Here is a 13,561-nt window from a genome sequence, read left to right on the forward strand (position 1 = left end):
TAGGTATTGTTTTTCATAATTTTGAGTATATTTCCATATAAGACTAGCGCCGGCAATTAATGACTACATCAGAACCGGAAAATATAGAACTTCTACCAGTCCTGTGCCACATATACTTTGATAATTAACAATGGGTTTTTGCTTAAACATAGTGCACATAAATTGGTTCCATTGAGTTGAATTGTAATGGGAGTATTGGCTGAAATAAACGGTTTATTCTTCAACAGCAATATAATACCCTCTTAAATTTTCTATTGCACCTAAAACCATGAAACCTTCAAATTATGATTTCAACTGCGATTAGTATCTCATTAAAAGAGAACAGAGAGCATTGATGTATGTATGCATTTCATGAATAACATTTCTCTTTAGTAGATGTAACGAGACACTTTTCAGAAGCAACTTATCTGTATTGTCTCTGGTTTTAAACTGTGATTACAGAGCTCGATAAACACCAACCCAACCAGGATTACTAATTTTGTACTCCATTAATTTCATTAAAAATGTTTGATAAATGTTTATTAAATTAACATCAAGATAATTAAGGAAATAATTTCTTTGTTATGATCGAATTTGCTCTTATAAAGACAGCGTGAGGAATGAATCGCGGAACTCTTCTTCGAATTTCCCTCCTAGGTACTCGATAGCCAATATCACATTTCAACTGTTTTTGATTTCGCGCCAACGTAGTGTCTCGCATGGATCTTGTTTAGATTTGTGATTTTATTTTCGGTTTCGTGTGTTCATTTTGACAGGATCTACCAAAATGATATTAGAAGCGGAATCATCTGGTAAATTACTTTCCGCTTCAAATTTGGGAAAGTTTGATGGTGTGTTTGAAAGGAGTAAATGTGATTATAAAGACCTCTCCGCTAGATTTCGGCTCAAATCGAAGGAATATGTGAGACAATTTGCTCACATTTACGCTGTTCGTCTATGTAAGATGAGGAAAACCCTAGAAGAGCGAAGTAAACTGAAGTGGGGTTAGTTTTTGCGATCATTCCTGCTAACATCCCTTCAATTTGAACGATATGACGGAATGACTGAAAATTCCTTGCTATTACAGGTTCGAAAGTACAGATTCGGAAATTATATGAATTGCGAGAAGAGGACGGAGAGAAGTGCATTGTAGTTGGAACCTTGTTCAAGCATCAAGAGCTGAAACCCAGCATTTTAAAGGAAATCAGTGAAGAAGTAAACTTTCTGTGATGTAGTTTCTCTAAATTCAGCTACTTTGTATTATTGCCTTTAATATGTTTCTCACTCCCCTTTTACCATAGCACAATCTTCTGCCTCAGCCTCCAAGAAGCAACTTTACTGATGATTCCGATACATTGATTCTGGAAGATGAACTACAAAGGATACGTTTAATTGGAAATGTGGACATCCATGAATCAGTGACAGGTTCTGTATTTACCAAGTGTAACTTTATTTCCTGAAACTATTAGACGTAATATCATCTTTATACAGTTTTAATGTCATGTTTTTATTTTACCACGATAGGCGTTTTGTGTGCGGTCTACGGCTGTGAAAACAGTGATGGACATTTTGTGGTAGATGGCATTTGTTGGGCTGGCACTCCTGAAAAGGAGAAAGCAAATTCTACAAAGTTAGACCTACCTCCTTCAATCAGGGATTCCCCGCCGAGGTTGGTGATGTGTTATCTTTATAGGTCTGGTCATGCATATAGATCAAGGGGTTTGTAGTCATGTTGATATAATTAAAAAGAAAACAACTTATTCAATTGGATAGTTTTCGCCTAAAGTAAAATTGTAGATGTTTTCCTGGTGTAGGTTAGGTACAACACATAACGTCATACTCGGCATCCTGTACAAAATTTGTTGTTCCACCATTTACGTTTTAGCCATATTTCAAAAATTAATTGAAGTGAAATTAACTGATTTTAGGATTATGCAATTCAGTGAATTCAAGTAAATTTTTCCTGGAAAGTCAGCTCCTTTTGCCTGGAAATTCAATTAGAACTTTTTGACATTCCCTGACATAGGGTTTCTTTAAGATTTTCCCAATGAATTGACTGGAAAAGTATTTGTAGTGGGTGTTAGTGAGTGTGATCACGCGGTGTTAAATAGTTTCAATGAAGAAGTGAAATGATTTCATCCTCTGCAGTCCCTGACCCTAATTTTATTCCTGATACTGGTACTAGTATTATTTAAAAACATTTTGAGGATTACTGCAAATATGTTCATTCATGTGGCTTATTATAGCTTTCTATTGGGGTCAGCATTGATGTCTTCTTGTACAATTATAATTAAGTGCCCTGTGTCATATGCGTTTGACTGTTTTGTATTGTGTGGAAGATTTTAAGAATGATTGTTCGACCTGAAAATCAACTCTTTCTTTCATAGTTATATCCTCCTGATCTCTGGATTGGACATTTCTAGTCTCTCTGGCGATTCTCTTTTACCAATGCAGATGCTTGCTGATTGGATCACTGGAATGGCTGGTGATCCAGGTGAACAAGAACAGCAGATTCGTAGGATAGTTCGTATTATCATAGCTGGTAAGTATGCTTTTTTCAAGATTTTGTTATCTCTACAAGCTGAAGTGCAGTGTATCTATTTGATAATTAAAAGTGTTTGTTTCTTCACCATTGTGATGCCAGGAAATAGGTGGTAGAGTTTCTGTAAATTCATTAAAAATCTGACTTAACACTTCAAGTTTGGATTGCATAGTGGTGGTCTTTCGCTGTGGGGGAGATATGATAAAAAAGAAGACAGCATGAATGCCATTCATTGCTTAGGAAAAATCCACCATGGCTTAAATGCTATTTATGTTGAATGTAATTCAGTTAGCGATTAACTTCACCAGAAAGATAATGTGTTGTAACTTTTGGAATTATGAATATAAACAAGATAAGATTTGTATAAAATTATCCAAAAAATATCAAAACTCCACTGTCTTTTGCATGTCTTGTAAGAATTTCCACTTTAATTTTGGTTTTCTGCAGTGAGAACATATAGTAAAATAATATTGGAATGCCGAATAAGTGGAAATATATGTTTGGTCATCCTAATTACATAGGGTTTGGGGACAAGCTAAAGCTGATACCCATATGAAGATGAGGTAATGCCCCCTATTCATATTGACACGATAAATCCCAAGCAAATTCTTTGAAACAATTTTCATGAGGAAACATTATGACTTTCAGACACTTGTAGGCAGATGTTTTGTGATTTTTATGAATGAGTGGAGTGTATTTGTGGAAATAAAGATCTTTGGTATTTGCAATTTCACTCAAAGTATCCTTTGATGACAGGTTTTTGAATTATCCTAGTGTCTTTTACTTTCAAGTCCTGGCAGTCACTGCCCACCCCAATTTCCTCTCTGCTACCCATAACTGTTGCATCTGATTCATGTTTAAGTTTCCATTAAGTTGCCTATCCTTCCATTCTACTGCCACGTTTTGCGATATCACCATTAACTTCACCCACAGTATTTACGGTTATTTCTTTATAAAATGGCTCCCTAACCATCAACCAGTTGCTTACCCAAGAGGAAATAATGGTAAAATCATAGAAAATTATTTGTTGTTACATTTGTATAATCCATCGCATGATGTTATAAGTATTTGATTGAAGTATTTAAAATTCTAAGAAATTCTGTACTCTCTACACACACCTTATCAGTAGTCTGCTTTGGATATGAAATAATATGCCCATTGAACAGGGTAGTGCTCTTCTAAATTTGGCACTCTAGTCAGATGCTAGACTTACTTTCATGATTTACTTACCCCTGCCTTTATTTTTATATTCTATTTTTTATCAGCCCTCTTCCATTATTTGCTCTTATCAAAGTCAAATCCATTATGTTTTTTAACAATAGTTGGTGATAATAGCCCTCACATGGCATGTGTTAATTGCCCTCAACAAAACCTTCATTTGATGCTGACATGATCAATGAAGGAATATCTCTGAAATCTGGTTTCTATTTTGATTATCATATTGTTTATATAAAATATTATAGAATTATCACTTCATCATCATTCTTCTGTTTTACATAAAACTTTATGAAGATAAAATCAGATTATCTCTACTATAAAATTTTGGTTATTACTAATTCAAAAGAACTATAAGATGCATAAGTGACTTTAGGTATTGGTATTAAATTCTTCTGGTTAATCTTTTATTGATTATTCAGTTTTATTTGCAATTTGTAATATGCATCACTTTGAAATACATGCCAATTCACTTGAGGAGAATTATGGGAAGAGCATGATAAAGTTGACTGTGAAGGAAAGTGACAGTAATTTCTCTCATGGACGCTCATGGCATTTGACTTTCTCTCCTGCATTGAGAAAGTTTTTAGACAACCCTTCCATGGAGAAGTGGCTTTTGTGCAAACGCTACCAAGTTTTAAGATGCATATAAGTCTTATCCCATAAAGCTAGAATTTATTGAGGATTTGCATTTGAACTTTCAAAGGTAGGCAGCACAGTGGCCTTTAATAACCGCTGCTCGCTGTGCCCAGGTGCCCCTTATGAATTGCTTCCTCCCAAATATCTCTCCTTTCAGGAAACTCTGTGTGTGGGAGGGTGGGAAGAAAAGGAACTGGCTTGCACAGTGCAATCACGACACCCATTGGCAGTGGTGCTTCTGCTAGAGGAGCTGCAGGCTCATTAAAAGCTGTACAGACATGTGATGACATTCTTACCCAACTTGCTGTAAGTGCATTTGCTTCTTATTTGCTTGGTTTGGAGTATGAATTAGTATTGCCAATGTATCACTCTAGCATTCTTCATCACCTTATGTATTCTGAAAATGAGTAATGTGTAATGTTTACTGATAGTGCATATGTGGGCACATGGACATGTGGTTGCATCCTTTTTTTCCATGCCTGATGGATAGGGAGTCAATCAACTTACAACTTAGTTCATTCATTCATTATTGAAAGGAAAGGAATGGTGTTTTATTATTCACTCCATGTGAATATTTTTATTGCGTAAAGTTCATAAGAAATAAGGATCTGATGTCTTCCCAGCGTATGTTCTTGGTGGATTCCTCTCTGGATTAACCATTCATAACAAAACTTGATAAAAACTTTGGTCTACCATTACACAAGTTGCAAGAATGTGTAAAAATTCACAAAATTAATGCTGTCTTCCCCAGTGAAGACAAGAAAGAAAATGATTTCTGCTGTGTGGGTTAATTCATTACCTTTTTCAATCAATTAAATTTCAGAAATTATTATTTGATACTTCTTAAATGTTTACAGGAAACAGTTTTGTTACTTAATTCAGAAGCATATGTTGCCATGTTGTGTGTTGGTCCAACTTTTCTTTTTTGATGAGTGAATAATTTGCTATTGGGTTGAGAAAGGTGATTATAAACTTCTTCCTATTGCAAGTGTGAAAGTGGCATGGTATGCCCCACAGTAATTCATTGACCTTTCACCATGCTGTGGAAATGTTATGTGCATCCCTATAACATTTTCACAGATGTAAACAGCACTTATTATCATAGGTGAATGAGGTAAATGTGTTTGCTTCCAATTAAAGGCAATCAATTAAATGACATTAGTGTATTCACGTTTCAGTGTGAAGAAATATAAACATGCCCATTATATATTTTGGGATGCTTCTCTAAATTGATATGGTAACCTATGTAAGCTACCGTAGGATAAAATATTGTTCAATCACATACTTGGGTCTTTAAGAACTTTATTTCTCAGGATACATTGTAAAGTGTTTCCGGATCATAATTACCCATTAAGTACCCTTTTCACAAATACTATGTTTTAGTTTCAACTATGTAATTGAATTATCTTTCGAATATCCCACTATGAAATATTCATGTTAATCATGCTATTTGTATGGGTTTTTATTTTCTTTGCCATTCAATAGTATGTAGATGCAGAGAGATTTAATGTTGTAATATTTAGATAATGGCATATTGAAGGTAGAAAGCAGAGTTGGGTTGGTGCAGTGGCTAGTGTACTGGCTTCTCAACCTGAGAGCCAGAATATGTGGCAGTGGTAGAAGGATCATTTAAATTGTGGGCCCTGTGGTACATTTTGTGAAGAGTTGGCTAATGCCAAAGCAGGTTTTCTCTCCATCATTTTCCCATCTCCAGAAAATCCTATCGCCACCAAATCCCCTATGCATCTGAAATGGTTCAAATGACTTCAGGTGTTGATCGCCTACCCTAATGACTGCTGCTACTAGTAGAAAAGGTAAAATACTCAGGAAAATCATTATATTGAAATGTGTTTTTTTAAGAGCATCCACATTTAAATATGTAGGAAAATTGCTCAGTATTAATGGATTGAATGCTCGTAGTGGATCATTATGGCAATGCATCATGAACGTGAAACAAAGGCACAAATTTCTTATAACCTTAAATGTTGCATTAAGTATTGAAAATGCATTAAGTACTGAAATTTAGGGAATGGTATAAGGATTACAATTATTGTATTTACTTGAAATGATGCGTTGCTGTATATAATAATATATCCTTGGTAAACACTGAAATATGTTATTGCCTCTATTGGTGCTTTATCAGCATATATTTTTATTTAAATTCTGCTCTTGGGAGCTTTCTTCTGCATTCACTCACATGCCATGTTTCATATTGTTTAAATATATTAAAGATTTCCCAGAGAATATTGGAATGTATAGTTGAAAATTCAACAAATAGCTCTTCCAGGCATTTAAAGCTTGCTTTGCCTATTTCAGTATGGTTGAAGTGTTTCCCATCCTCACCTAATTAATGCAAGCATCTTCTTGACATTTCAAGTGTTGAACTTGAAAAGTGGCCGGGGCTTGGGTGCAGTGAGTCAGTTTGTTTCATATATCCATGAGTATAATAAACTAGAGCAGGTGGAACAGTTTACTTATCTAGAAAGTGTTTTTGACAAAGATGATCAAATTAGTGAGGAAATAAGAATTGCATCAGGCAAAGTTTTTATGAAGAGGAGAATTGATGATTAGGGAATTGTGCCTGGTTGTCCAGAAAATATTAGTGAACATTTTTGTGTGGAGAAAAATAGCTTTGTACAGTGTGAAAACTTGATTGTAGTGGTAATGTGATTGGTGTGGAGTGGAGGCTTTTAAGAGATGAGCGTGAAGGTTGGAAAAGGTAAAACGTATGAAAAGGAAATCAACCAAACAGTACTAGGGATGGTAGGGAAGGAGAGAGTATTGTATGGAAAAATCCAAAGTAAGCTAGAAAAGTTTGATTGACAATGGAATTTTGAAGGCTAAGACTGAGGGGAGAGTGTAAGAAAGCAAAGTAGGGGGAAGAAAAGGACTGGCTTCTTGGATGGAATGAAGGAAGGCAGAAAGTATGTGGAATTGGAGAAGGGTCTATTGTAGAGTAGGTTGTTAGGTTGTGTCCATTCAGGTGAAAGTGTTGAGAAATTTAGCAGCAGTTAGCCCCGAATTTCCATCCAAATCTGTAAACTATCACAGTAAAATAAAATTTTTGTATGAATGTGTCTTTGTTAGTACTCTTTGATTTTGTATGGGTGTTGAAAGTAATAAATATGTGATCATTTGAATCTTCTTAGGCCTCTGTTCCTGTTGACTTGATGCCAGGGGAATGTGACCCAGCCAACTTCATGCTGCCCCAGCAACCACTCCATCAGTGTATGTTTCCAAAGGTCAGTAAGTTTATTAAGGCATTAATTGATCATATTTGATATTGTATTGAGATATTTATTATTATGCCAGAAATGGGATAAATGTTCTGTGTTGAAAAATGTCATTTCAAATCTCATCTCCAGCATATTTCAGTGGTTGTGGAGGGAAAACAACAAAATGTAAAAGTTCATAGAATTGATAATTTTCAGTAAGAAAATGATTCCTTGGAGTGTGATTGCTCTGTCTCTCTTTAGAATTTTGCTGTTTTTTTGAAAGTTCAGTACATGGGCAAGGAAATATGATACCTGGCTGTGTGGGTAGTGGCCATTAGCTTCTGAAGTAGATAGCTACTGAAAGGTGAGGAAATTAACCCTGATTATTAGGGAAATACATTTGTTTCTAGAAAAAAGTGGCTGCACAAGGTGGTGACCATGTAGTTGAGTTAACTATTGAGGCAGAGTTCACTGTATTTCATTTTCATTGAAAATTCCTGTTGAACTTTCCAAGTGTTTTGTTTCCAAGTAAACAATGAATTAGGCTGCACAAAGCTGTCATGGTCACTGTGGAATGGTCCTGTGTGCACCTTATTAGTCCAAAACTATCAAAATGCTATCAACTAGTGTTCTAGTGACAACAGATCCTAGGAAAAGTGTAAAATTTATCTGAAAAGTCATGTCTAATAATGGATTAAACAAATAAATCTAGGTGTGGCAGTGAGTGAACTTCAAAGGATTTAATTTTATGATTTATATGTTGCTAGAGTTGCAGTGGTGATTCACATTAGTAGTACTTCTCTTGAAATCTGCAAATAAATGAATAACTTTGTGCATTGAAATTATTAGATGTGTATTAATGATGTTTCATGGCTAATTCCAGTCCAGTAGGTATCCAACCTTCCATGGAGTAACTAATCCCCATGAGTGCGAGGTCGGAGGGAAACTGGTGCTCGGCTCAAGTGGTCAGCCAGTTGATGACATTGCTCGCTTCTCTCGACTTGATGACCCACTGACAATTCTGCGAACCTCTCTAATATGGGGACACCTTGCCCCAACTTGTCCAGACACTTTATGTAAGGATTATTATTATTTGGTAATCTACCGTTTAAGGTAGGTTTTTGGATGGACACTGCTACTAAATAAATATTTTGTGACTCCTAACAAAACAAAATCCATCATCCCACTCTACATCAGGTCCCTCTTAATCTCTGAGTGTTATCTTCCTCCCTTCATCCCATCCAACATCCCTATCCCGTTCCTTCCCTTTCCTCGTTTACTTAACATTCTCCCCTCTATTACAGTCTTCAACATCCCACTGCCGGTCAATACCCCCTTCATCTATTTTTCCTGCCTCCATATTTGGTTTTATTTAATATTTTCTTTTGAAAGACATGAAATTAGTAAATTTAATCTTATTAAATTCTTGATATCCTATTTGCTTTTAGTGTGGATTAACTTGAAAAGATAATTTTGCACCATGTGTGGTGTACTCCTATCAAACTGCATATTTTAAGTCATTGAGCAAATCTGAAATTATTTCAATCAAATGCTCTTTTTATCTGTAATGATGTACATGTGTTTCAATTGAATATTGCATCATATCTATGTTTAATATCTCTGCATTATTGTCTTTAAGAATATTGTTTTTAAAGGAGCCAATGGATTATTTATTTCCAATCTTTTCAGCATGCTACCCTTATTTTGAAGATGACCCATTCATCATTTTCCAGAAGCCTGACCTCTATTTTGCCGGGAACCAAAACAAATTTCAAACTGAAATTTATGAAGGTATTGACTTCGAAATTTATATTATGTTACCATTTTTCTATTGTATTCAATGACTGTACTCATTCTGTTCTCTCTCATAGGCACACGGCTGGTATGCATTCCTGAATTTTCCACAAGTAAAACAGCTGTTCTAGTTAATTTATCGACCTTAGAATGTGAGCCCATTAACTTCGACGTTATACAATGAAGGATATTTTTCAATCAGAGTGACAGCTTCAATAATAGGTTTAAATATATGTTAATTGTAATTTTTACCATTGAATGTATTTTGATGCGATGAATACATTATTTCTTGTGTGATTTTTCTGAAATATCCTTTTTTGAAGAACTCCTGACTGAAAAGTTGTGATACCTTTCAACCCTCTATGGTTTACCTCTGGAATCTAACTAAATTATATTGTAAATATTTTCTATGTAAGGGTTGACTGTTAAGTATGCCGAGAGTGGATTCAACTTAACCATTTAGGACATCCTTCAGGATGTGGTGAAGAGAGGAAGAGCCTATTACAATGACAGTTTATAATTGCTTGCTGATCAATTCCTGTCAAAATGTAGTGACTACTGAATGAGCTATTGTTTTCTTGTCCAACCTCAGTTGCAATCATGGGGAATTGTTCAAACTTTGTATACATTCCTTAGGCCACTCTTACATGAGCAAAGTGTTGCAATATCTTTATATGTCTTCCTATTAACTGTTTTAAAACCTTTGAAATGATAACCTAACTTTGGGAAGTTTGGATACTCGTCAATGAAAGCAAATACAGCACAGTGTGGCTATTGATTTCCATTCTGCCTTTGCATCTTATGGAAGGATTCATGCTATCCAGGTTTGAATGTACTTTCAGAAGTGTTAGAACTTTTATCTGAATCAGCCAAACAAAGACATCTCCTCTGTCTTGTTTGGATCAATTACTTTGAGTGAGATTTATGTTGATAATCTGGAAAGGTTGTTAAGCCCTATTGAACAGGGCTTAACACTCTTTTCTAATTGTTACTGGGCCTATTGTAAGGATTGCTTAACCTTCTCAGTGCCATTTTTATCTAGCAGGAGATGAGTAGACACTATGTGAACCTCTCAGGATTGCTTCCTATCTCAGTATTTTATTGTGCTTCATGTCCTGTGGTTATTGCATACCTTTTTCAATTTCGTATTAAACATGAGATACATCTTTTCTTTTATCCCTTGTCAGAATGCTGACTTTTGCTAATACTTGATATCGGTCATCTTGTAAATACTTCTTTCTCCTGTGATTTTTGTTACTAAGTACAACCAATTTTTCAAAAATATCGTAACTATTGATGATGATATTTGTGTTGTTTTACTTAAATTTTTTTGGTGTATTACTGCAACTCTAGTGAAAGATTATGGCACTGAACAATAAACTATTTTGGTACTGAAAAAGTTGAGTTTCTAATGAGCCATTGCTTTTGATGAAGTATAATGCCTGTGAGCCACTGTTGGCAATGATTCCAGCATGTCTTTACCAACTTCAGAAAATGCCATAAGACATCTTCAGGTATGCCGTGGACAGAGGGGAGAGAGTGATGTGACCAGGAGTGGTCATTTCCATCCATAGTACAACAAGAATTTTGGTTTAAAGAACACTGAGCTATGACGCATAAGCAGGCTTTCAATTGCAGTAAGATAATGCTTTTTTCTTTGACAATAATCAAAAATATATTTATTCATGCTACTCATGATTTGATAATTAATGTGACTTCATATGGCATGTAATTGTGTTGATTTCAAGATATGAACTACTGCCTAAATGTATCAGGATGTGTTACTAAAAATCAATGGAATTACATGAAATTTGTGTTCAAACTAATAATTAGAAGCAAGGATTTAATAAATATATATTTACTTTTAATTTATGTTTAAGAAAAATGTTTATATATTTTTCTATATCTGGCTGAGTAATGAGGGAAATCAATTATATTTTCAAGACATAGGAAAGCTAAGCAAATGTTTAAGGAGGAGGGAGTAAACTGGATCAGGGTAAGCAATTCATGCATTTTTGCTGTATTTTAGAGGAAAAGGGGAATGGTAATGGATACATTAGAAGAAGAATTGAATTTTAAAGAGGCATGTGCAGGAAACAAATTGATGACAGGTGCACTGAGTGAAAATGTGAAATTAAATAAAGACTTGTTTATTGAGAGCACTGCTTAATGGGTGAGACTCTTTTTGTAGCAATCAAATGGCCATATATTGGAGGCTTTGAGATGTGGGCGTCATAGAGAATGGAGAAAATAGGTAGGACAGGGAGGCAGACAATGCCAGGGTTTTGAATAGGGTTGTGAAGAGAGGAAGTTGCTGAGAATTTAAGGAAAAGGCAAAGAAAGTGAGTTGGAAATATAGAAAGGTTGTGGGATGTTGAAGGGGGAATTCTGGTTAAGCACGGTAGATGAAGGTAGTCAATAGTCTTTCTAGTTGGAATGAAGGCAGGTAGAAGTTGCGTAAGAAAGAAATAAAGTGGGGCAAAGTACAAGGAAGGAAGACAGTAGTAGAATACATGAAGACAAGTGCTAAGGGAAGGATTAGTGCAGGGCAAGCAATAGGAAGTTCTCTTGAGTTGCTGAGGTGAAGTCTTTTTGGATTTTCTATTTTCTTTATGTATTCATACCTTAATTAGATAAAAATCCTTGAATGGCGTGAATCTGTATTCATCTAGTCAGTTGAGCTACTGAGTTTTCCTTTTCACTTTGAATTACTTAGTGCTGAAAGCAACAAGATGCTCTGGTGAATTATCGCATGTGTAATGCTTCCAAGTAATTGCAGGGTAGATAGAGGAAGAGAATAGGTGTTTTTAGGCAGTGTGAAGGCAGGCAGAAGTTATATAGGAAGGTCTAAGGTTGGGCAAACAAGAGGAAGTTCTTATGATATGCAGAATTAGGTATTAAGAACTGTCCAAAATGTACCTTTGATATAGAATGAATCACTATAGCTCATTAATTCATCAGTAATCTATGAAAACCTATATCATTTAAGAAGTCAACTTTATGCCACATTGTCCCCTTCAGGCTTTGGATGCATTGTATATGGTTGCCTGGAGTTCTGAAGAAGATGGTCTCCTCCAACTAGTTATCATTTAGGATGGTAATCTTTTATCAAACTTGCTCACAAACTGATCATTTGAAATAATGGCTAACAATCTTGTATGACTGCGGAAAAAACCTGCGAGTAGCCATTCCCATAATCTTGTTTTTTGCAGTGACTAAACATCAGTATTTGCTCTAGTGATTGGACACATTTCTTTAGGTTCTCAAGGAGACAGCAGGGGTATTTCTTTCATTTATCAATTTTGTGTTTAAGGATATAAAAAAGTGCTCATGCTCCTATAGAACTGAAAATTTTTAGTTGTAATTGTTTTACTACTTTTACCCATCAGTACATTTCATCTGCAATGGTATAAATTCCAAGAAACTGCGGGAGATTTCAGAATTTAAGAGGATGCATCGATACCTTAACTGGCCAAAGCACTTGGCCAGACATCAAGGGATCCGGGTTCCTATCCCGATCAAGGCAAATGATTTTTACACTCTAAAATTGTTCCATTGAAATGCAATGGTATAATCAAGAAAAATTCTTGTTTTTTTAAATGATAGGGATGGCGGAGGAACCTCCATGTCTTTTAATAAATAGGGTGCTTTCTACCAAACCAAATACTCGTTAGGGTTTGCAATATGCTTCTCTTGCACACCAGTGAGAGGTTAAATTATGTCATGTTCAATTTCAAAAAGTTGTATTTAGAAAATTGACAAATTTGTATCATTTGGAGAATTTTAATAGGTATTTCAGGGAAAAAAATATCTGTGATGGCAAGCCACATTGGGGATCATGTTCACCCAGTAGTTCAAAACACAACAATGCTGACTTTAAGCATACAGTGGAAAACTAAGTAATTATTATTATTTGATATTCTACTGATTAAGGTTGGCTTTGGATGGAGGCAGGCTACACAATGGTACAATTATAATTCCTTTTTCTCCTCAGAACCTGACATCCAATTATACTATATTACCGATCTTTTCAATTCCTCATAATTCTTTCCTCCCTTCATTGCATTAAACATCTCTATCCTATTCCTACTGCTTCCTTACTTGCCCAACATTCTACCCTCTATCCAAGTGAATATATTTGGTTCCGGTAAAATATATTCCATCATTTCTGATGCTA

At 35.2% G+C, this 13,561-nt stretch overlaps 1 protein-coding gene across 1 annotated transcript; it reads left to right on the forward strand.

Annotated features, from left to right (window-relative positions):
* The first annotated feature begins 692 nt into the window (after window positions 1-692).
* On the forward strand, window positions 693-10,718 carry PolD2 (DNA polymerase delta subunit 2). Its single transcript, XM_071592192.1, has 10 exons — window positions 693-983; window positions 1,067-1,194; window positions 1,281-1,404; window positions 1,504-1,648; window positions 2,367-2,521; window positions 4,533-4,681; window positions 7,525-7,617; window positions 8,474-8,666; window positions 9,280-9,381; window positions 9,462-10,718. The coding sequence occupies exons 1-10, from the start codon at window positions 767-769 to the stop codon at window positions 9,566-9,568; spliced, it is 1,413 nt and encodes a 470-aa protein (XP_071448293.1). The 5' UTR covers window positions 693-766; the 3' UTR covers window positions 9,569-10,718.
* The last annotated feature ends 2,843 nt before the right edge of the window (window positions 10,719-13,561 follow it).

Source organism: Hetaerina americana, unplaced genomic scaffold, assembly GCF_022747635.1.
Source record: "Hetaerina americana unplaced genomic scaffold, ioHetAmer1.1.p SCAF_5, whole genome shotgun sequence".
Lineage (NCBI taxonomy): Eukaryota > Metazoa > Arthropoda > Insecta > Odonata > Calopterygidae > Hetaerina > Hetaerina americana.